The 25,934-nt window shown below is 41.9% G+C and overlaps 1 protein-coding gene across 2 annotated transcripts in view; it reads right to left on the reverse strand.

Moving 5' to 3' along the window:
• The window catches only part of PGR (progesterone receptor), a 1,418,053-nt gene that overhangs the window by 105,438 nt on the left and 1,286,681 nt on the right, over positions 1–25,934 (reverse strand). For both annotated transcript variants that reach the window (XM_044072709.1, XM_044072710.1), the window contains exon 7: positions 602–759. In XM_044072709.1, coding sequence (XP_043928644.1) covers positions 602–759 — 158 coding nt within the window. The remainder of the gene's footprint in view (positions 1–601; positions 760–25,934) is intronic.

Below are 25,934 nucleotides of genomic sequence, written 5' to 3' on the forward strand. Positions count from 1 at the left end.
AAAAAGCAATGTTTAAATGTGGAATGCAGCTGTTAAGAATCCTGCTGTGCTTGTGTGCAAGCTGAACTGCACAATGGGACAGTGGTGAATATTTTTTTTTTTTAGTGCAAACATCTTGTATGGATTGCAAATATCCATCATATGCCCAACAGCCCTATCATTTAGTATCCAGGGCTATTGGGCAAAAAGGCAGGTGTTCTGTTAACTACATGAAGAGAGACTTGCTGTAAAAAACAATACAGTAACAGGCACATTTTGCAACTTGTATCAACTAAACATACAGACTCACTGAAGACTCTATAAACGGGGTAAAAATAATTAAAAATAGAAACTGAATGCAGCTGTCCTAATTTATGATATGACTACAACTACAACACCTAACAATGATATTCTCAGTCCAGCTACATCTGCGGAATTATGATTGATAATAAAAGTAAATGTAAAACAAAAGATGTGAGAAAGCACACAGCAGTGAAATCTGTTACTTTGTTATGCCCTCAGTGAATATCAGAGGTCTGTATAAGCAGAAATGAGTGTTTCTTCTGAATGCACAAACATGGCATTGATAAATCAACTTGATAATAAAATCTGTGATACTTACATCATGCATGGAGTCCATTAGTTTTGTCAGCTGATAAAAACGCTGCGAACTGGCTACAACTCCTTTCTCTTTCAAGCTAATAGTCTTAGCTAGTTCTTTGATGTAACTTGCTCTCATATCATCAAATTGGGTCTGGTTCTTCAAACCCTCCAAAGGAACTGGCAGAAATAAAATAGGGGAAATCAGGATATATTTTCCAAGTGTATGCACAGCCTTTGTAGAGGCAAGCAACAATGACATTATGACATAGCATCAAAAATATAGTGAGAATAACCAGCACTCCTTTTTCGCTTCATTGTACCCTATTTAAACCAATACAATAAACACTACATGATCATAGGAGGTGACTGGAATGCATATCAGAACCCAAAAAAGGATAAATCAAGTCCACAGAGATCATGCAACAAACAAGCAGTTTTAACATTAAGCAAACTTAAATATGACTTTAATTTATATGAGCCCTTCAAATATGGTAATAACACAAATAACTCAATTTTAGATTTTACTCAAACTGTCATAAAATGTGGTCAAGAATTGACTTTTTTCTAATTTCAGAAGCACTAATTAACCTTGACCCCACAGTATCCATACATACTCATTACTTGTCTGACCATTCTAAAATTACATTAATCATTATTAAGACTACCAAAAACAACACACTACATCGAGGATACAACTGGTCTCAACCCCAATCTCTTAAATAAAAAGGAAATAATTCAGGAAGTTCAGGACATTCTTAAAATGTCCCTAGACAATCTAACAAAACAAAAACACCTTCCTGATATTGAATGGGCAGCAACCAAAGCTCAGATAAGAGGTATCTTTCTTCAGAAAGCTTCTCACTATAAGAGAATCCAACTCAAAGAAGAACAACAACTAGAGGCTAAAATGAAATAATTGGAACAGGGTCTAATTAAAAACTACAACACGCAAACTGAAACAGAACTATTGAAATGCCAGAAAGACCTATTCTTGGTTCACAACAATAATCTATCATTTCATGAAACTAAAATACTTGCAAAATATGCTAACCATATACAAACACCGTCAAGAGCTCTGGCAAGGATTATTAACCAGTCTAAAACTTCTTCTTAAATTTCGGAAATATTTTATAAGAACAAGACCTACACGAAAACCGAAGATATTATCAAAACCTTCGAAGTTATATACTCACAAATCTATGGAGAACAAAAACACCTACTTACAAATGAAAATAGTACAGACTTCCTACAAAAACTCAGTTTTCCGAAAATTGATGCTAAACAATGAAAAGAATTAATAGAACTAATAACCATTGAAGAAATAATAACAACAATCAAAAAATTGAAATCACACAAATCTCCTGGCCCAGATGGCCTTACAGTGGAGTTTTACAAAACATTCTATCTTATCACTGCACAGATACTATATCATGTATTAAACTATATAATAAACAATAAAATTAATGATATACACTTTAACGCATCCAAAATGATTTTCATACCCAAAGAAAAGGCAGATCCTCAAAATCCGGATAGTTACAGACCCATATCATTACTCATTATTGATACTAAAATTCTAACATCTATACCGGCTAATAGACTGAAAAAAATAATGGACACAATTATTTTGAGTGAACAATCTGTTTTTTTAACATCTAGCAAACCAGTGACAATACACTAGCACTGCACTAATTATAGATGCTAATAAGGCTTTTGATAGAGTCAACATAAAATTCTTATTCCAAATCCTACCCTACTTTAACATACCCCAAGAATTTATTCTAACCCTACAAATACTATACAACAATCCTTATACAACATTATATATAAATAAAAGATGGTCTAATAGAATTCAAATCAGAAATGGCACTCGTCAAGGGTGTCCTTTATCTCCATTATTGATCAACCTATATCTAGAACCCCTATTTTTAAACATCAAACAAAATGTATATCACAATGCCCCAGTAATATATAACACAAAAATATCCTTGTCAGCCTTTGCTGATGACTTTAACATATATTGTACAATGCCAACCACAGACATCAAAAAAATACTATCTGCTATTGAAGACTTCACATCAATTTCAAACTATAAAATAAACCTTAAAAAAACTAACATCTTCCCTTTAAAAACTCCGAAACCTTTCTCACTGCTACCATTGTTAGGTCAAATAAAATCTGAAGAAAAGACTAAGGGCCGGATTCACGATGGCTTGCACAGAGTCTAAGAGTAGAGTAAGTCTCCATGCAGCCATCATGTCCGATGAGCGATCCACGAACAGCCTGTAGGGGCGTGTAAGAGAGCTCCTAAAACGGCTCTTACACGGACAGGGTTTGGATATGCAAATTACCTCACTTGCAGCCGAAAGGCATGCAAATGAGGTAAATTTGCGATCCAGGAAGCTCAAACCTGTCTGTGTAGGAGCCGTGTTAGCTGCAGAAATGTACTGAGTTCACAACTCAGTACCTTTCTGCAAATAGCACAATGGAGCTTTGTCAGCTCCAAATAAAGGTTGCATATGTTCCAGGAAGCATGGCAATGGCCAAATATGTGGCCAATGGCAACGTACCCACATGCAAAATTAAAATAAAAATGCTTATTTTTTTCGGCGATTGCCGATGATTAAATGTAGCGCAGCACCGCGCAAACGGGCTGTGCTGCAAAAAAACAGAAAAATAAAAATTTAAAACCCACAAACATGGGTATTATGAAAACCATCAATTTACAATGTAAGGGAATAGCAGGCTGAAAACAACATGGCCACCGAGTAGGGGTTGCTAAGGGGGGAAGCTCAGTGTAAGACATGTAACTAAGCATTAGTAGGCAATCCTATGTAAATGAGTGTTAGGATACTGAATTGCACTTTTACATAGCAAATGAGCACATTCCCTGGAGTGTAGTAGTAGGATAAGGGGAGTAACAGAGTACGAGATAGGTGACATCACAAGGGGGTATGTATGAAAGAAGTGAAGCTCATTGGAGCAGAGTGGCATGTGAAAGCTGTCAGTTAGACATCATGGAAAGAGATGTGTCAACAGGTAGACAAGGGAAAGCCAAGAAATGGAAGTTGTACACTGTGGATAACACCAAAGTTTCTTGCTGAGCGTGCATGTGAGCGTGTGCACGTTGGGAAGCCCGAGTAAGATGGAGTGCGCGCGTGTAAGCGTGAGTGCACCCGTTTAAGCTGGAGTAAGCATGTATAAGGCTATTTAAAGAGCTATAAGCTCGTTTGCACTGGTACGCGCATGTTGTAACCCGAATAAGCAGGTTGTAGTCCATCTAAGCATGTGTGCGCGCATGTTAGCTGCTGTGCGCGTGTTTGCCCTTGTATGCTCGTCGCTCCCCCCTGAGGAAACAGACAGGAAAAAGGAAGCACAACAAATTGTAGGAAGCTACCAGGGAATACTAGCAGAGCTAGCAGGTGAAATCAGAATCAGGCAATTACACAGGCAGAACAGTAGCCCAGCCCAGCACTGAAAACTCTGCAAACAACAGTGCAGTATGTGTCTCGCAAGAGACACTACAACACTGGAGTAAGCTACTAGAAGTGAAAACTGAAAAAGCTTCACTCAGACAAAAAATGCTAGGGGCTGCCATAGCTGTTATAAGGCGACATATGCAACATGCTGAGGGTGGTGACAATGCAAATGCTGCCGGACAACCCACAGTGAGGAGACGGAGAAGAGTGTACAGGCCCAGGGTCACCTACCAGGGGTTACATGAGCTGAAGATAGTGGAGCGCTATAGAGTGGACAGAGACCTCCTGCAGCAAATTGTAGAGCAGTGCAGGCCACGCCTCACACACAGAACCAACAGAGGGGAACCCATCCCAGTGGAAACCAAGGTATGTGTTGGCCTAAGAATACTAGCAACAGGTACCTTCCAGAGACCAACTGGTGATATGATGGGGATATCACAGGCATCAGCATCCAGGGTACTGTACCAGTTCCTGGATGCCATGTCAGCACATGTCGGTGATCATGTATATTTCCCCAATTCCCATGAGGTATTGGCCAGCAATATGCATCTCTTCCAGCAAAGAGCAGAATACCCTGAGGTAGTGGGTGCAATAGACTGCACGCATATACGCATCAAAGCACCAGCCGGTGAGCAGGGTAGGGCCTACATTAACCGCAAGGGCTTCCCCTCCATCAACTGCCAGGTTGTGTATGATGCCCAGGGCATAATAATGAATGTGTGTGCTGGCTGCCCAGGAAGCTACCATGATTCCCATATCTGGCATCTGACGCAGCTGTACCAGACATTTGCCAATGGGGACATCCCACATGGTCACCTATTGGGGATGCTGGCTGTGCACTGGAGCCATGGCTGATGACACCCATCAGAAATGCACACACACCTGAAATGGAATGCCATAATGAGGCACATGCACAAACATGTAATATAATAGAGCATGTGTTTGGGCTGCTCAAGTCACAGTTCCGGTGCTTGGACACATCTGGTGGAGCCTTGCAGTACTCACCAACTACATGTACCCAAATTGTCATGGTATGTGCTATGCTACATAATATGATTCTGCGAAAACAGCTGCAGCAGGACCAGCATAGGCCCTTCCCAAACAGCCCCCCACCATTGCCAGAGCCATCACAGGCAGAGCGTGACTCGGAGGAGAAACAACCTGAGCCTGCCCCAGTAGGCAGAAGGAGGCGTGCCCAGTATGCCTTGGCAAAGAGGCAATGCATATCACATACACTGGTGCAGTAGGAACCCTGGAAATGATACCTCTCGCTGACTCACACATATAGTAAAAGGGATGCCTAAGTTGACACAACCTGCTTTCAAACATGTACAGGGAGTGTAGTATGTGCATCCAACATAGGAAGCCCTGCAGTACCACCTGAGGCATGATTGCCATGTGTTAAGCAATGTAACACCATGTAGTATATGCAAACTTGATGACCCATGAGTAACATCCTATCCTCACCAAGCATGATGCCACAATATGAAGACAAGATGATCAATTACAACAATTTGCTTAAGTATTGTTGTTAGTCAAAGGGGATCCAATGCCTGTCAGCCTGGGATGACATGCTGAGCAAGACACGATGCTCCGCTAGGGATGGCTTGCACCTATCACCCCTGGCCTTTTGGATACTGGCAAAAGCTGTCACCCCCATAGTGCCTTGAATAGGTAAGGCTCAAAACACAAACCCACCTCCATAGGTATCACAAGGGATACAAAACTAGAAGTAATGCTACCCAATGCCAGAAGTCTAAACTGCAAGATGCATGCAGTCCAAACTCTCCTCAGCATGGAGAATGTTGATATCTGTGCAGTAACAGAAACCTGGTTCAAGGCTCCCAAGAGCACCCTAGCACTACCAGGTTACACCTCATACCATGCTTTCCAGCCCCAAAACATGGAACAAACTACAAAAGGTGGGTGAGTATCAATAATTGTCAAGGATACCCACACCCCCAGGTTGATGCCACAGCATGAAGCAGCACAGACTATCCATGTGCAAGTAACAGTGGCTAAAACTGCTTCCCAGTTTGTAGCCTGCTACAGACCACCCTCCTAAATCCAGGAAACCCACTTGGCCTACTTGAGAACACATGAAAATATGAAGGTCTCTCCAAACAACATTATATTGGGTGACTGCAACTACCCAAACATAGACTGGGAGCATTATTCTAGCTCCAACACCCTAGGCCAAAGGTTCTTAGACTTCATAAACTGAAATGCTATGGAACAACTTGTCACCACTCCCACAAAACATACTGGACCTGATAATCACCAACATGAGGACTCTATGGCCAAGATGAGAAGTGTATCCCTCACTGGTAAGATCAGACCATACAGTAATCTCACTGGATATTCAGATCCTGACCCCAGTCCCTGGCCAGAAAACCACAGTGAAAAATGTGTAAAGCAAATTATACACTCCTCCAAACTGAGGTGGAATCCATTAAAGCCCTTGTGCCTGTGGAAAATATGGCCCAGACCTCAGAACCCTTTATGAGTGCATTCTATGAACACCTTCAGGAATGCATGGATTATGCAATCCCAAATAAAACCAAGACCCAATCCTCAAAAGGCAGGCATCCTGTCTGGTGGACCCCAACCATTAACAAACCATGCAAGAGAAGGAGGAAGCTACAACATGATAGAGCAAAACCCAAAAAGGGAAGGCATCACTGATCAGTATTATGACAAAAAACTATGACCACACATAAAATCCTCTAAGGCCAGCTACAAGATAAAAATTGTACAGGACACTAAGGATAATCACAAGGCTTTCTTCACTGATGGTATGAACCTGGGTGGGAATTCCCACATATGCTCAGAATTAGTCCAAAATGACAAACAATACACCAAACCCACAGACATTGCCAACATCCGACCTGACAGGTTTAGTGCAAACTTCTCCCCCCCCCCACCAAAAGGCCAAATATCTATCCCAGCAGAGTGCTGGCCCCCTGACATTGCAGATGCTCAGGTAACAGCCAACATCCCTAAAGCAAAACACACAGCATCAATGGGACCAGATGGTGTCCCGGGCTGCATTCAACATGAAGTCTAACAAGAATTGAACACCAAATAAAACTACTGCTCAATCTCAGCCTTACCACAGGATATGTACCCAAACAGCAGTGTACAGCAACAGTGGTCCCCCTCCACAAAGGTGGTGCCTGAATGGATCATGCAAATTATCACCCCAGAATCCTGACCAGCATGGTCTGCAAAGCTATGGAAAGGATCATCATGGACCTCAGAAATAAAGATATTAGGGACCTACAGACACTGGACCCTACCCAGTGTGGCTTTTTTAAGGGCAGATCCTGCCCCTTAAACCTGGTTGAGTCATTTGAAACAGTCACCAAGGCCATTGATGAGGGGAAGGTGGTCCACACAGCCTACCTGGACCTTGCAAAAGCCTTCCATACAATACCCCACATCGTCATTATAGATAAGCTCACCAGCTTAAATATAAACCCCTATGTCACTAGATGGGTTGCAAACCGGCTCAAGGACAGAACTGACATGGTCAGAGATGCTGGAGCCATGTCAGAGTCCAAACCAGATACAACTGGCATCCCACAAGGCTCGGTCCTGGGACCCCCCTGTTTGGTATATATTTCTCAGAGGTACAGGCCAACATGGAAGGACTGTGTCTGAACAAGTTTGCAGATGACTACAAACTGGGCGCCATATCTGACCTGCCAGCTGACACAAGCATCCTACAAAAGGGCCTCATAGAAACAGACAACTGGTGCCACAGCCATGTCATCAAGCTAAACACAAAAAAAGTGTATAGTCATCCCTTGTGGAAAAACAGTAAGTGCCCACCAATTACCACATAGGTGGTAACCCATTAAGTACAGAAGAAGTAATAAGAGACCTGGGGACATAAGTTGATAGAAATCTCGCATTTGACAACCATGTGGCTGTAGTGGTTATAAAAACATTTCATATACCCACCTAATCATGAAGGTATTCACATCTAGATCAGGGGAGGTCATCGTGCCTCTTCAGTCATCCTTCATCAGGCTCACAAGTGAGTACAATGCCCCTTGTGGGATGTACCTTAGCAGACACCTCCAGCAACTGGAAAGACCCCAATTCTGCCTGATTAAACAAACTGCAGCTCCACACAGTGGCATACTGCCTGCCCAGAGGCGATCTGTGCCTGATGTATAAAGCCATGTCCAACCTGGAATCAATGCACATGCTGTACCTTGTAAAATCTGAATCCCATTGAGCTATGCACATGAGAGACCTGACCCTCAGCACTGAAATAATTAGGACATGCTGTAGTGATTGATCCATAACCCAGAAGCTCCTTCCACTCTTGAGTAAATTCACAGTCCAGGTTAGCCAGAGAGTCCCTCATTGACTCTCGTCAAGAGGAATCTTGATGAGTGGATGGCAGACTGTAGGTTTACCCTGGGTATCACTTTTATGTCACAGTTAGACAGAGGCACAATATACTAACCTTGAAAAATGTCATGGCAAACTCCAGTTAAAATGTGTGTTGAAGGACAAACACACTCTGACTAGGATTAGAAATGCCCTAGGGCACATAGCCTAGTGTTTGTCAATGTCCACCCATGTTGCGGAATACACTAGTAATGTTGGACAAGCCTGGTTTAAGTAGGCCATAGCTGAACAAAATGCAACATGGTCATACCTTAGTCTGGTGTGCTCAGTATGAATATTTAAAGCAGTGATGAGCCTGAAACCCAGGATACTGTGCACCAGAGTGAAAGACTGAACCACTACACTATGACAATATTTCAGTGTTTGGTCAGTATGAAAGAATGTTGACAAGTGTATGCAAACTGTCCCATGGAAACCCTGCAGGCACAGCATAATCCCTGTTGGGTTCAGACACAAAGCAGTTGGGCAGTAAGAACACAACATGACTTCCAACACGCACACTATAAATGTCAAATATTGTTCAAGTTCACACACAACCACAAATGTAGTGGACCTCAGATCTCAACATATGGAAAGGTCACACTGGGCATGCTCACACACTTTGATAAATGAGACATAAGTCAGGCAATAAACACTGGAAATCCTGAACTGGGCATGCTCACACACTTAGGCCATGTCTCAGTATAGCAGTCGGCAACACATATCTGGCATTTGTACGTGTTAAGCCAGGAACCTCCCACAATACAGCAATCCGCCCAGTGCACACAGTTAAATGACAACAGAGACATAAGTAATATACTGGAACCCTGCCATGATCAAACATCTTCCACAGCTACACAAGTTGTTCATAGAAACAGAGAAAGCTATGGCAATAAAGACCTGCATACAGTTTATCAGCAACAAATATTGTGCATCCCAAACATAAACATATGGGTGCAGAGGTCGATACAAGGCTGTTTGCCCTAGGGAATACATAACCCTAGCCAGAGTGTATTTGGTGTCTGCCTCCCCAGTACAGTAGCCTACTGTGCCTCTGTAAAGTAGGTCACAGAAGGCACCATTTAAGTCTAGTTTGCTGTGCCTCCATCAAGCAGGGCCACAGTGGAGATCCCAGGGGTTGAATTTGCAATGTCACATCCATGTGGCTGGAGTTTGCTGGAAGAGGGTTGGCGAGGGGCTAGTAATTGGGATTCAATTCCAGACTGAGGGGAGCCTTATCTGAAGTGTCTGGGCAATTTCACTGTCAAAACTTGCAAGTGATGATTTTGAGGGATTTAAGTGTCCTGCCAATACTGTTCAGAGATGTCCTCCCTCTGTGGGATATTGCTCTGTTATGTATAAGCTCACTCCTTCTGTTGTACAGCTTATATATGGCTGGTGTCAACCAGACAGGTCTCCTGTTGTGGAGGAGTCTTGGTTTTATTTGGGATAGCATGATCAATGAAAACCTGCAGGTGCTCATAGAATGCATTTGTAAAGGAATCTGCAGATTGGGGTGTATAATCCTCCAGCACAGGGCCTTTGAAGTATTCCACCACAGTCTTCACAAGTGCAAAGTCGGATTTTGAGAAATACTTTGTTAGCAGTAATTCCCTTGCCTGGGGGTAGGGATGGGATATGGACATCCAGGGAAAGTTGGTTATGGTCTTATCTTAACAATGGTGGTCTACCTCTGGTGTGGAACATAGAGTCCCCATGTTGGTGATGATCAGGTCCAATATGTATTCCCCCTTGTGGCTGTGGTGACTGGTTCTGCCATAGCACATGGATTCACAAATTGTAGTGGCTGTAGGGTGATGTTGTTGAGGCCTGAGTAGTTCCCCCAGTCAATATTCCTGTACCTGAAGTTAACCACTGTAATGGCGTATGTGAACACCTTCATATCCTACACTGTTCCCGGGGAAGCCAAGTGTGGTTCCTAGATATGGGGGGGTGGGGTGGTCTGAACTACACACCAAACCAAAAGGCAGTTTTGCACAATGGTAGTTGTATATGTATGGCCTGTCATGCCTAGTGCAGTGGTAACAACCAATAGGTGTGTGTATCTGTGATGTATATGTATACACTCCCTGGTTGTGTTGTGTGTTACAAGTCCTGTGTTCAAGAAGCATGGTATAAAACATAACCAGACAGTGCTGATGTGCATATTTGACCCTGAACTAGGCATCTGTTAATGCATATATATTGTTATCCCCCATACTGAAGGATAGTAATAGATGTACATACCTCTTTGTAAAAACTGATGTCAGCACCCTATAAATACTGCAGGAGAAGAAAAGCCACTCAGTAATGCGAATAGCGTGCTGGGCTAATGCGTCTCTCTCAAGTGTCATAACATAGTTAGGTAGGGGTTTGAATCCTGCAAATGCTCAGTGTGTGTGTGTGTGTGTGTGTGTGTGTTGGAGGGGCAGGGGGTGTGCATGTGTGCAATTCTCTTTGAAAGAAATGTCCCTTTTGACAACTGGAACACTACATGATGTACATTCCTCTTTGTAAAGACTGATGATGTCTACACCCTATAAGTACAGCAGGAGAAGAGAAAAACCCAGTAATGTGAATAGCGCGCTGTGCTAATGCGTCTCTCAAGTGTCATAACATAGGTAGGGGTTTGAATCCTGCAAATGCTCAGTGTGTGTGTGTGTGTGTGTGTGTTGGGGGGGGCAAGGGGTGTGCATGTGTGCAATTCTCTTTGAAAGGAATTTCCCTTTTGACAACTGGAATAAAACACTACATGATGTACATTCCTCTTAGTAAAGACTGATGATGTCAGCACCCTATAAGTACAGCAGGAGAAGCCACCCAATAATGCGAATAGCGTGCTGTGCTAATGCGTCTCTCTCAAGTGTCATAACATAGTTAGGTAGTGGTTTGAATCCTACAAAAGCCATTTGTGTGTTTGTCACCCAGTTTGTCAATGTGTGGTGGGTTTTGCTTTTATTATTGTATGACATATAATTATAACAGTAATTGCAATGCACACATCAGGTATGTGTGTGCCACATAAAGATATGTACCTGTGACCTGCAATAGTTCCTATGTGTGAAGCCTGCCTCATATGAATACAGTTGTTACCTTTGCCAGCATGTGCTGCAGATTCCCAGACCATACGCCATACAATGTATGTTGATGAAAATGCAGGCAACTGCAGTGATCTGTGTCCTAGGCCAACTGGGTGACACGCAGTCATGAAAGCTGTGATATATTAATGTGGGTGAGGGTTCATGTCTGGAGTATATGTCACACATGTTATAACATAGCAAAGTCTCTGAGTAATGGACATCCAGTGTAGGTGTATGGCAACTGTTGCTGATATGCATAAAGACACCTGCTTGCTTAGGCGATACACCAAGGGACTGCACAATACCTTTGGAAATGTGAATATCACAGGATAGACAAGAAAACACTTGTCCATGTGTACACACCATTACCCGTTCTACATAATGGGTGCTGCCACCTACATGGAACTATTGGAATACTATGTTACGTACATGCTGATGACAAAGTTACAGTTGTGTTACAGTAATAGAGCATGGCTTGAACAACAGGTATCTGTCTGTATGATACCCTTGTGGTGGTCATGTGTGTCATGTGCAGAATGCATTGTAGGCCACTGTATGCATTTCCAGTCGTGGATGAACATATCCCTAGTGTGTTGGCATGTACGTGAGACTGCTATATGGCAAGCAGTATTCTTCCCAGGGATGTGTGGGGCTCACTAAGAATGGCTACATGGTATAGTGTAGCACTGCAGGGATATCACTGACACTGGGTTTCCTACATCTGTGTATCAGTTGAGAATACATCATGTAATAGGTTAATAGGTTCATACTAGACTATCTGTCCTAGGGCAGTTATAAGTCTAGCCAGACTGTGTTTGGCTTTCGCCACCCATTTTAAATGAATTTTGCTATGGCCTTTTTCCAGGTTAGTATACTCTGCCTCTGTGTAACAGTGACATAGAAGTGAGACATTTGTGCTGAACCTGTCAGCAATGCTGTTGGCAATGTATGTGGCTTACGTGTATTCTTTGTCATTTAGGACTACTTCTGAGCATATCTGGGAATTCCCACCCAGATTCCTAACATAACTAAAGAAAGCCTTGTGATTATCCTTAGTGTCTTGTGCAATTATTCTCTTGAAGCTGGCCTTATACGAGTGCCCGTATTTTGTTCCAAATACTGATCAGAGATGCCTTCCCTTTGTGGGATATTGCTCGATCATGTAGTAGCTACCTCCTTCTTTTGTTTTCTGTTATGTGGCTGGGGTCCACCAGAAAGGATGCCTGTCTTTGGAGGATTGGGTCTTGGTTATATTTGGAATTGCATGATCTGTGCATTCCTGAAGGTGTTCATAGAATGCATTTATAAAGGATTCAGCAGTGTGGGCTGTATTTTCCACAGGCCCGGGGGCTTTGAAGGATTCCACCTCTGTCTCGGTTTTCAGGTGTGTGGAATATGCTTTAGACAACTTTTTCACTGTGGTTTTCTGGGCAGGGGCTGGGGTTGGTATGTGAATATACAGTGAGATTACTCTATGGTCTGATCTTACCAGTGAGGATACACCTCTGGTCTGGAGCATAGAGTCCCCATGTTGGTGATGATCAGGTGCAGTATGTTTTCCCCTCTTGTGGGAGTGGTAACAAGTTGTTCCATAGCATTTGAGTTTATGAATTCTAGGAACCTTTGGCCTAGGGTGTTGGAGCTACACTAATGCTCCCAGTCTATGTGTGGGTAGATGAAGTTGCCCAATATAATGTTGTTTGGAGAGACCTTCATATATTCATGTGTTCTTAAGTAGGCCAGGTGGGGTTCCTGGGTTTAGGAGGGTGGTCTGTAGCAGGCTATGAACTGGAAGGTAGTTTTACCCACTGTTATTTGCACGTGGATAATCTGTGATGCTTCATGCTGTGGTACCAACCTGGGGGTGTGGGTATCCCTGACAATTATTGATACTCACCCCCTTTTGTAGTTAGTTCCATGTTTTGGGTCTGTAAAGCATGGTATGATTTGTAACCTGGAAGTGCTAGGGTGCTCTTGGGAGCCTTGATCCAGGTTTCTGTTACTGCACAGATATCAACATTCTCCATGCTGAGTAGAGATTGGACTGCATGCATCTTACGGTTTAGATGTCTGGCAGTGAGTATCATTACTTCTAGTTTCTTATCCCTTGTGATACCTATTGTAGGTGGGTTTGTGTTTTGAGCCTTACCACCAGAATGCAAACCATTGACATTGGTAAACCGTATGACCCACAGCATACTGTCAAACCATGTCATACATACCTATGACCCCAGGTGAGACATATGTGTAGTACAACACAAAGTGGCCGCCAATATGAACTACAATGTATGACTACTGTGTCACATGGTGCATGTCACCCTTGCCATGTGTGCACTACGCATCTACATGCAGAGAATGCAACTCTCCCTTGTTCACAAATGTACACCTGCAACTGTGTGCTGCAAACATCACACATGTCCTGTCCAGTCCACAACACATGCAGGCACAGGTACACACAACTGCCATGTGACACATGTGCAGACATTACACTTTTGGAATTAACACTGGTGTATAAAAAACTACAATGACAATCATAGTGTTAATGCATCAGACATGCTGAGATATACCCACAATGATATCATTACACTGTACTGTGAACAACATGCTAATATCACTACAGTGCTATGTAGTCACCCTGTGCATCAGCACCATGCTATCCTGCTCCTGCATCAATGTTACAGACTGCAGGAGGTGGCGCAGTTTCATCATATGCACATGGTGTGTACTTGGTTTGCCAGAGTCTGCCATTGACACATCCAATCGACATGTATGTGTGTGTGTGTGTTAGTGAGGGACAACAGTACAACATGGGGCAATGTTGATGCGGTGTGTGTGTATGTGTTAGCCCTAGGTGTTAGCATTATGCATGTGTGTATGCATGCACACAGTTCCACCACATGGCTGCCATATACGGGTGTTTGTGGACAGCCACAGACTGTACCTGCCAGATCATACAGATCACTGTCTCTGGCCACGGACATGGTACCTGTGCCTGGCAGGGGTGCTACGGACAGTATCAGGTACTAAGCCAGACTGGGTACTGTCATCAGAAGCAGTGGGTTGCTGACTGAACACATGTCCCTGCTGGGACTGTCCAGAACCACGTGCATGTGGTCTTCTAGGACGGTCTGATGACAGCACAGACCCAGCATTGCTGGGGCTGGTACCTGCACTGTGGGAGCGACTGCGGGTTTGTTGTCATCTGCGACGACTGCCAGCTGCTGATGTTGCTGGCATATGTCCACATCAATGCCTCAACCATCCTGCATTTCCCTGGCTCATGGACATGAAGTTGTGGAACAGATCTAATGTGTCCCCCCAACGTCTATCAATGACCTCGCTGACCGTAAGATGGCAGCCGCAACGTCACACATAGTGTCATTCATAGCAGTGCTATGTGCTCTAAGCTCCTTCAGACCCTGTCTGGTGTACCGTTCCATATGTGCCTGTGCCTGCATTACAGCCCGGAACATAGCGGAGGTTGAAAGACCTCTGTGGGCATGTTTGACAGGGGCAGTACGACCATGGATGCTCCCATGAGAACCCCTGGACATCTGCCTGTGTGGTACCAGGTGAGGACTCTGGCCATGGCTGATGTGAGGTAATACATGTGCCACTGATACCACATCACCCTGGTCAATGCCCACTGTATGCTGTCCCTCAGCTAAGGACATTGGTGACAATGGATGTATCGGCAGGATGACTGTGCGCATTGATGGGGTTGACTGCTGTGTACTGTCGATTGGCTGACCAACAACAGACCCTGTCAGACCTTCCTGTGCCATTATACATGTATCATCATTATCACCAGCAGTGGCTTCAGGTTCCCTGCTGCACGCCAACAGAGAAACACCAGAACCTGTGAAAGGAAGACAGGAAACACAGTTTACAATGTGTACACAATGTTACCATATATGCACACGGGAACACATGCACAAAGGCACACAGGCACATGGGCACACATGCACACTCCTCAGTACAGCAGATACAAACACACACACACCTGCAATCCGACACATACACAATACTGTTTGAGGGTATTATTAGTATTAATATTATTATTACTATTAATAGTATTGCTATTACACACTCACCAGCATGGATTGGCTGCATTGCTGTTACTCCAGAGGGACCTGCACAAATAAGAGAGGTATTGTCAGTGGCTACAACTGTGCCACTGATACTGTGAGTATGCTACAGTACAGTAGTACAACAGTTGGCTTTCACAGGTGTAATGATGCTATTCAGAATATCAATCTTGCACAAGAATAGGCAGGATAACAGCTACACACACAGTACACATCTCACACATGCATAAACTACCAGTGTAGAGAACAGTCAACTACAGATATGGCATGTTACCTGCACACTCCATGTCCACATGCTGGGTGGCTCTGGCCTCCATCATGACACATGTCTGTGGATGTTGTTGTTGTTGGCCTGGAGCCACAACACTTAGGAGTAGCTCCTCCACTCTGGTGAGGGGGGGGAGTGGATAGGTACCCCACCACCTGTGGCAAGCTGTTGTCTGTGGATATCAGACGCACGCTGACGGACATTTCTAATTAAATCACTGCAGTGATGGCATACCTGCTCATATGTCCGGTTATGCATGCCTATGTCATTTACCCGATGGACAAGGTCTTGCCACAGTGCAGCCCTCTCCTGCTGGTTCTGGCTGGTCCTGGAAAACAAGTGTATTGAAATCCCGCACCAGGCTCTGGTGTATCTCCTCATCCTCTGCAGCTGAATAACACGGGTTGCAATGATGAACCATCGCCCTGGAAGGAAAAGATAAATATGTGAGCAAGTCATATGGCACACGTAATACTCTACTGTACTGATATCACTGAACTGCCATTTATAGCATCTGTCTGTCTATCAGGAGATACACATGTACATTACCACATATCAGTGCTCAGCCTACAACTGTGTGACAGTGCCTGCCACACTCCATACAACATACACCAGCACTCAGCACACTGTTTGAGCTGCACTGCACAACCTCACACTGGGGATATGTATCAAGCTACTGGATGGAGAATATTGTCATCCCATACAATGCACATCTACAGTTTCATTGGTAATCAACCCTAGTCTTTGCTGCCATACCCCTACCTACACTGCAGTCACACACAGGGTACCACTGCACAACATATGGCAATCTAGTATGTTAGTATCCCAATAACTGACACATCTTTCTCTGGCCTCACACCAAGGACACGGACTACCATGAGACACACAAAGTCACGCTGAGCAATCACACCATTACAGACCTTGCACACAGTCAGTGTCACACTCATTCCACCTCTCATAGTTGGTATTGCACTGAGTACATGTGTGTGTGCATTGTGTCATAGGTAGGCACTATGCTATTGGCCCTGGGCCTACGGCAGCATAGCCTTATGCTACCCTGCCCCTTGGGACGCATGTAATGTGATTGTACTTGCTCCTGTCAAACAGTTACACAGAGGTGACTCACACGGCATATTACTTATCTCCATAACATTCATCAGGGGTATGTCTGACATCTACTAATGAGGAGCCTTGTTTGTTAATGCTGGGTGGTTTAGTCCAGGGTATGGCATATTTGTGGATATTGTACACTTGTTTCCCATGTTCGCTTCTGACACCTCCAGTAGTGGGCAAGCAACCACTTACGTGGTAGTTAGTGGTTAAAGTGTTTTGGAATGGGGTATGGTACTTCTGTATCCACATTGGTGTTCAGTCCATGCCTTGGTCACCAGGCAGCTGTTGCAGTTCATCTGCCCGCATGTCCCTCTCTCACTCATATATATATATATATATATATATATATATATATATATATATATATACATACATACATACATACATATATATATATATATATATATATATATATATATATATATACACACACACATACATAGATAGATATATTCATATGCCTACATATCTATATACATTCATATCCATCTGTATATGTGTATGCATCTATATATATCTATATATGTATGTGTCTATTACATCTATATGTATATACATATTCTATCTATATATGTCTATCTATCTATACGTACCTCTCTATGTATATATGTATATATATATATATATATATATATATATATATATATATACATATATACATATACATATACATACACACACACACACACACACACACACACACACACACACACTTATAAACAGCTACATGCACATCTTGGCACATAGAATGCCCACCTTTCATGGTGGGGATATCAGTTCTTTAACAGTTGTGAGACACACCATTCTGTAATGATATTGCACAGTGTTGTGCAGAATGCATTATGCTGTCCTCAGGCCGTATAGATGTAGCAGGCCTTACTGGCTCAGCCCCACAGAAGTTCACCACCACATGACATATACCTGCACTGCATGCTGTTTTCAATGCCACACACTACAACCTACATTGATATGTACACACAGCAACCTTCAACTACATATGTATGTCCAACCTTCGCTAACGGTTGCAGTATGTCCCTTGCCCTATGCACATCTTCATATACATATAGATACAGACTGCTGACACATATGGAGGGTTCACAGTATGTAGATTATTAGATTATGTAGTTTACATTACCTTTGTCTCTTACAGCTTTTTAAGTTTGGTTGGCTGGCTGGATGCCTGGCTGGCTGGCGGGGTGCCTGGATGGTTGGCTGGCTTGCTTGCTTTTTTTTTTTTTTTTTTTTTGGGTCTCTGTCTGTCTCTCTCTCTCTCTCTCTCCAGTCGCTGCAATGAATGTATTGCATGTGTGGACTGGCAGTACAGGCTGCTTTTGTAGGTATCTGCACATGTGCATGTGATGGCCTCTGCACCAATTGGTGGCCAGCATTTACTAACTGCATGCAGCCTGCTGTGTGGTAATTGCAGTTCTCACTGTGATTTCAGGACACTGCTATAAAATGTTAGGTTAGGTAGGCGTAGGCCTTTCAGTTTTGCAAGGTGGGGACCATGCTGGTTTGCTGTGTCAGTCTGAAGGTTGGTATGTCTCATATATTTAAGGCTGTGTTGTAGCCACTGAATTGCATGTTGTATTGAAACCTGACTGTTGCTTCTTCCACTTCATTCTTCTCAGTGTGTATGTTAACTCACACCTGCTAATACTAACACTGTTTACATGGGAGTATAATACTAACACTGTTTACATGGGAGTATGTACTTTCCTGTGGGACTTGTGGATTAACTGGTATACAACTGTAGCTCTTGCAATGTGTTGCTATGGCTTCCCTATTTTCCCTTTACATTCACTCCTTGAAGGCCTGATATTTCTCTTTACTGGAATGTGTTGCTATGGCTTTCCTATTTTCCATTTACATTCACTCCTTGTAATGCATGTTATATTTCTTTCAGCAGTAAATTCATATATGTTTGCTGTGGTTTGGTGGCACTGCATGCAGTCTGGTGAGGCCAAGGTCTGGGGTTTGACACTTATAATGATATCGTATTTTGCTGCTGAGCAGTAGTAGGGCCTTGTAATTTGTACTAATAGTTATGAATATCAGGCACATGCAGTGCTTGTAAACTGCTATACTGTCCTTAGTTTGTTAGATGGTTACATCCTTTGATATTTCTGTGTTGTACTCCTACATGAGGGTGTGCTCCTACATGAGGGTGTGCTTCTGGAAGTAATTCTACAGCTATTTGCAGAGTGTGCAACAGCAGACAGGCTGATATGGTGGTGTGTTTCTGACACTTGCAGGCCTCAGATACTCTCAGATATATATTTGAGCAACAGTGGAACTGAGATCCCCCACCCATGGGCAGTTACCACTGCGCCTTCACTGCCCAGGATGGGGCTGTGCTGGGGGCTGTATAGGATGGGCAGGCACACCCGTGAGTTGCGCCACCCTCGCCTCAAGCTGGCATAGGGGATCAAGCACAGAACGCCTGATCTCGCTACGCACCACAGACCGGAAACTATGGAGGGTGAGTGGACGTTCTCCTCCGGCCACGCTTGCAGAGGCGGGATGAGCCCCATCCCCTGCAGTGCTTTCACCTGAAGGTGGTACAGGTCCACCGGAGGAGGTTCCGGCCTGGGAACTGGTGCCAGGTGCACTCGCCTGCTGAGGTGGGAGAGGTGGATCCTCTGGAACCCACCTTCCCTGTTGTCCTATGTTTAGCAGTATTTTGACATTTTAGGTTAGTAACAAACAACACCATTCAAAATTAGTTGTAACAGCATGCATCAGTATTCCCATTAACCAAACACCCATGAATTCCGAACATTGAACAGCAAGCATAACACATGCATATTTAGAACAACAGTACACATTCCAACAGCATGCAGGGTTGATTGGTGGCAACAGGCCATCAGGTTTGGATATGTGAACAGGGCACATGCATCAACGTACATGCAGATATGTATGAACCAACAGGACAAATGTCCATGGGAATTAATTGTGTATACACATACCCAGTTTGGTGTGGAATGGCATCATTTGTGAAAATAGGGTAAGGTGACAAAATATTACATTAACAACTTAAACTACATATACATATGCTGTACATTCCTAGTATATATCTCCTACATGTATTAGTACAGTTTCCTATATGTAACCTTAGAAATGTTGGTGATGGGAATGTTACTGCTACATTAATATACATTCCATTTTTATTCCTACATGTTCATATCTGGCTGTGTTCAAGTACAGCATCCTGCTACATTTGATTTATATGGCTCTAGACAACTGTGGATGTTTAGTATTTCATACAACCATACTATCTCCATATTGCAAGGGTACAGCAACATATCCAAATTGTGGGACACACACATTCCAGGTTCAGTACTTTATTACACACATTTCAATCTTTGGTTGTGGCTGTCTCATTCGTTTCATTATGTACTCACTGCAGTATAACATTCCAGACTTATTACAGCTTTCTTGGTAGATTCATACCCTCGTTCTCACACTCTCACTTGTTTTATTTTTACATTTCAGGATGGTACTTAATTCTAGGCGTTATTAACATTTCTTACTGGGTTACAACAATCCTTTCCAACTGACTCACTTATTTCATATGGCAGATTTTATAAGGGATGTATTTGACACATGTCTATCCATTGTTGATTGATTACCACTCATTTTCAAGCTGAAGCAGTTATCTGATATTACAATACAGGTGGAGACTTTCTATGTGAGACTTTTTTAATGTTTATTTCTGGATTACAGGCTGCATCACTTATCAGATCTTACAGGACTAGCAAAATCTTTCTTCTAGGCTTATTTGAACTTTATTAATATGTAACAACACTGAACTCTTTTTAATATAAGCTGTCTCACTTATATTCCATAACAATTCCAGCAAAATAATTACTAACCTGCCTGGTGGCGCAACCACGCCAGCCTATCAGCATAGGCTCACTGATTCATGGAACGGACACTTGCAGCTGTAATATAAATGATGTAATATTGGAACATACATCTCCATACTATAGGCTAGGATAATTTCTTACATACTTAATTACATGGATACTTACTCAGTAGTGGGGCGTTGGGCATTTGCCGGGCCTCCTGGATCCAACGGTTCAGTTGGTCCTGCTTAAGTCTCTTCAGGTCTGCATGGTGGTGATGGACCTGTTCACCAGTCCTTGGAATGCCTGTGGCACTGGTGAGATCATGTGCCAACCGGTTCCATGCATTTGCCTTGTATGCACCCCAGTGAACCTGGCCCTGCATGAGTTGTGCCTCATGATCATGGACTAGGAGCCAAACCATATATTTTCACTCCTCAACACCCCACCTCTGTGCTCTTAAGCAACTTCCCTCTCCTGTACGTGCCATCCTGACTGCAAATGGGTACCACAATCAGTTATGCTGTGTATACCTGCCTATGGGGCTTATATATGCCCATTTTCCCACACTTATCTGTGATTGGCCATTTTGGATATTTATCAGCTTAAATAAACCTGCTTTGTCATGCTTCTATTTCCATTCATTCCTATATATATGCTAATACTGCATTTCTCAGTACAACTGTCATGGCTTAGTGGTTCAGTACTTTGACTATGGTGCACAGTATCCTGGGTTTGAGCCTGGGCATTGTTTTTTTTTATTTTACTACTGTCTAGAAAGGCTAGGAGGTGTGTCTGTGTAAAGGCGGCTTTGATACAGCTTGCTCAACGTTGCCCACCGGTGAGCTGGTTGGCATGGTGCGCAGCTCCACGCAAACGGCTTACGCTGGGTAACACGTTATTTGTCTATGAGCACTCATATTACGCTGTGTGAAGCGTTGCTCAACTACGGGCACTCATTTTAAGCATGTGAAAGCGCTGCTCAAATCCGGGCACTCATATTACACCTGTTAAATTGCTGCTCACCTGAGGACAGTCATATTAAGCTTGTTTCAGCGCTGCTCACCTATGGGCACTCATTTTAGGCTTCTTGAAGCCTTGCTCAGCTATGGGCACATAATCTCTTTTTTATATTTTATTGTGTCGGATTTCTTCAAAAATACATGTCCCATTTTATTACATTTTACTTAAACTTTAGTTATATATATATCAGGGGATTGTTTCATGCTTATTTAACTAAAAATTGAGAATGATGTGGGGGCTCGAACTGTGACTACCTCCTCTTTCGCCAATGTCTCTACCGCTACGCTATTGCTACTTGGCTTAATTTGCATATTTAGATCTTATATGCTTTTCACTGTCTGCTAACTGTGGCTGAGCAGAGGGCATACCCGCGCAAACGATCGCAACTATGGGCAAACATTTTGGAAATTAAAAAAAAAAATTAAACTGTTATTTTTCCATTTTACATTACAGTTGGGTTTATAGTCTGTGGGGGCATGTGTGGTGTTGTGTTCCTTGACATTTACGCGGACTCGCTCGTGGGAGTTTACTTTCAGGACTCTGACTCTTCTTGGGGCGTGTCCCTTTGCAGAACTTGGCATTTGGACACGCCCCCTACTTTCCTACATGGACCATGTTAGCCTAGGGTATGATTCAGCATGCCCTCATGAATATGCATGGCATGCTGATGTCATACTGTTAGACTGCAGCCTCCATGTAAGACATATTAATTCTTACACGGAGGTTTCGTGAATCCTGCTCTAAATATTTAGGAATTACATTCTCTACAGATAACAAAAATTTTTATCTTAATAATATCAAACAAAAGTGGGATCACATTCTACTTGATCTAAAGAGATGTAACAAGCGGATTCCACTCAAAAGGAACAACACTCGAGCAGACTGGATATCGGTAATAAAGCTCCTCTAAAAAAACAGTTTATTGAGAAAGTATAACATAAAATTCCACGACAACAAAGTATTCCACTTCTATTACAAGAATATGTTAAGCGCTTTCATCCGCCCTACGGCAGACTTCATCAGAACACTTTACATCCACTGCTGCTCTATCTTTTATAGCAAATTTAGCAAATTTGGCGCCAAGCTCCATATCTAATCACTAGCCAGCAATATTTAAAGGCATAAACCCCTTGCAAAAATTCACGATGACTGCTATCTTATAATAATGTATGCTATTTGCTACCATGTGTCTTAAAACAATTTTATATATATAAATTACAAAGGAAGACAAGCTTATGTTGTCCAAGAAAGAAGGTGACTCTAGAAAAACTAAATACATGTTATACATTTAATGACTATAAAATATATTGGATTGTATATTTCTTGAAACATATCACTTCTACTCCTATGTACATTTTCCATAATGTATAGTGTATAAAATCCCATATCTAATATGTTATACTAACATTATATATCTATGATTATAAAACTACTGAATGTTGTTAAAAACTGTATATTTAAACTGTATATTTAAACAATATATAAATACTATATACTAAAAAGACATATAGACATAATGCTTTCCTATTGAAAATCTGAATAAATACCATATAATGTAATGTAATAATAGATAATGTATATAATTAGTATATTAATAAAATATGTACACACATAAATAATATTAACAATGAATATGAAAACATACATATATACACATATAAAATATTCACTTTTAAAACTCATATATACAAATTAAGAAAGTGTTTGCCTCCAATGTGGCATATAATGATAGATGTTAAGGGCAATATACTGATAATGAACAATAATGAGAATAATGAGAATAATGCAGCTTAATTATCTCAATAATAAGAATGGCTTAATGCTAATATAGTCATTGAGGCCAGGTTTCGTTATGGCATCAGTTAGAATTTGCCAATTGCTCTCTCTACAAGCAAGTCTAATTTTCCAGTCCCCCCCCAATGGATTAACATACTCTTTATCTATAATAGTAAACTGGAAAATGTGATGGTCTCCTGCCTCACTAATGTGTTTGTAGAGCGCATTATTCATATCTTTACATTTGATCTTATAATAATGTTCATAAATTCGTTGCCTCAATTGTCTTTCGGTTTTTCCTATATAGAATGCAGAGCATTCTATACACTTCGCTAAATATACCACCTGCTTTGTATAACAATTGCCATTCAAACTGTTGATCTTTGTCCCATTCAAGTTGTCCAATTTTGTGTAAGATTGGGTGTAGATGTAATTGCATTGTTTGCATCTCCCACATTTCTTGGTGGGGTTATAAACAAGCTCATTTTCACCATCCTCATATCCTGCTCTTTCAAGTAATTTCTTTAAGTTGGGAGCAGTCTTATAAACTATTTTAGGGTGCAATCCTATTTTCTCCTTGTCTGCCTTCAATACTGTAACTATATCCCAATGCCTTGTTAATATCTCCTTTATGCTGTCAACATAAGGTGTATATGTGAGGACACAAACTCTGCCTGCTTGAAAGCTACTATCGGATCCTACCTTCACCTTATGTTCATACTTCCCTAATAAAGGTATATACATGATTTAGTTTTTCTAGAGTCACCTTCTTTCTTGGACAACATAAGCTTGTCTTCCTTTGTAATTTATATATATAAAATTGTTTTAAGACACATGGTAGCAAATAGCATACATTATTATAAGATAGCAGTCATCGTGAATTTTTGCAAGGGGTTTATGCCTTTAAATATTGCTGGCTAGTGATTAGATATGGAGCTTGGCGCCAAATTTGCTAAATTTGCTATAAAAGATAGAGCAGCAGTGGATGTAAAGTGTTCTGATGAAGTCTGCCGTAGGGCGGATGAAAGCGCTTAACATATTCTTGTAATAGAAGTGGAATACTTTGTTGTCGTGGAATTTTATGTTATACTTTCTCAATAAACTGTTTTTTTAGAGGAGCTGCGCACAGCCTTTATTACCGATATCCAGTCTGCTCGAGTGTTGTTCCTTTTGAGTGGAATCCGCTTGTTACATTTCCCAGTTGGTATACTCGATATGGCTGGAAACGGTGAGGAATCGCAGGAGATCCTTAGCGGTGAGGAACTCAAACAACTTAGAGCGGAAGTATCTGGGCTTTACATGGAAGTCAAAAAGCTTACGGAGATGTTCAACAGCTTAATGGAAGCCTCAAAACAGACTGCTGCTATCGAAAGCTTACCTATTGTTTCTTCCGGTAAGCATTGCTGCTCTAAAAAGGAGATTATTTTGTCTATAGACACCAGTTTAGACATGGACATACCCAATGGTCAACGGGAAGCAGAAATAAGTGCATTGCACACTCGACAAGCGTCGCTGGAAATTCTTCCTACGGAGGACAAATTTGTTCTGTCCCCCGATAAGGATTTTACGTTTGACTTCAGCTTGCTACACAACCGTGCTGATTTGGAAAGCCGAGGAGCTAAACCTAAGACTTATCCTATTTTCAAAACATATTCGACAGTGGGCAAAAAGGACATATGTGCAAACAAAGGTATTGTGAAAAACAAAATATTAAGCCCTACAAAGGACACTTGTTTTGTAAAAGATACACAATGTAAACGGAAAAAAGATAGTAAGACAGACTATCATAATAATGATGTATTCAATCAATTTATAAATGATGAATGTAATTTTGATAAAGTATATCAAGTGCCCTTAAACTGTTCTAAGAATATGAATAAGAATAGTATAAAAGATATGATATTCAACTTTGGCAAAAAACTATCTTCTATTAAAAACATAAAGGTGGACAATGCTTATTTATCTAAATGTATCGAAATACAAGTAGTACCTAAGGGCCTTAGGTTTTTTAAACTGCCTATGGGCTTATCATATAGTGATAGTGTTAAATTTGAATTTAACAACTTGTTTGATGAGTTTGGCTTCCAATATATGAAATTAATAATGAAATATAACGATGAGAAATTGTCTACTCTAATCAATGAAGTGGAAATCATTAATGAAAGCATTTTATTACATAGGGATTTTCAGATGTGGAAAGATTTATATGAGAAGCTATTTTTTTCAGCAGACAAACAAGCATTCAACATTCACAATAGGAAGAATGGGAAATT

Source organism: Protopterus annectens, chromosome 5.part0 (assembly GCF_019279795.1).
Source record: "Protopterus annectens isolate FY-2018-M chromosome 5.part0, PAN1.0, whole genome shotgun sequence".
In the NCBI taxonomy this organism is placed as follows: domain Eukaryota; kingdom Metazoa; phylum Chordata; order Ceratodontiformes; family Protopteridae; genus Protopterus; species Protopterus annectens.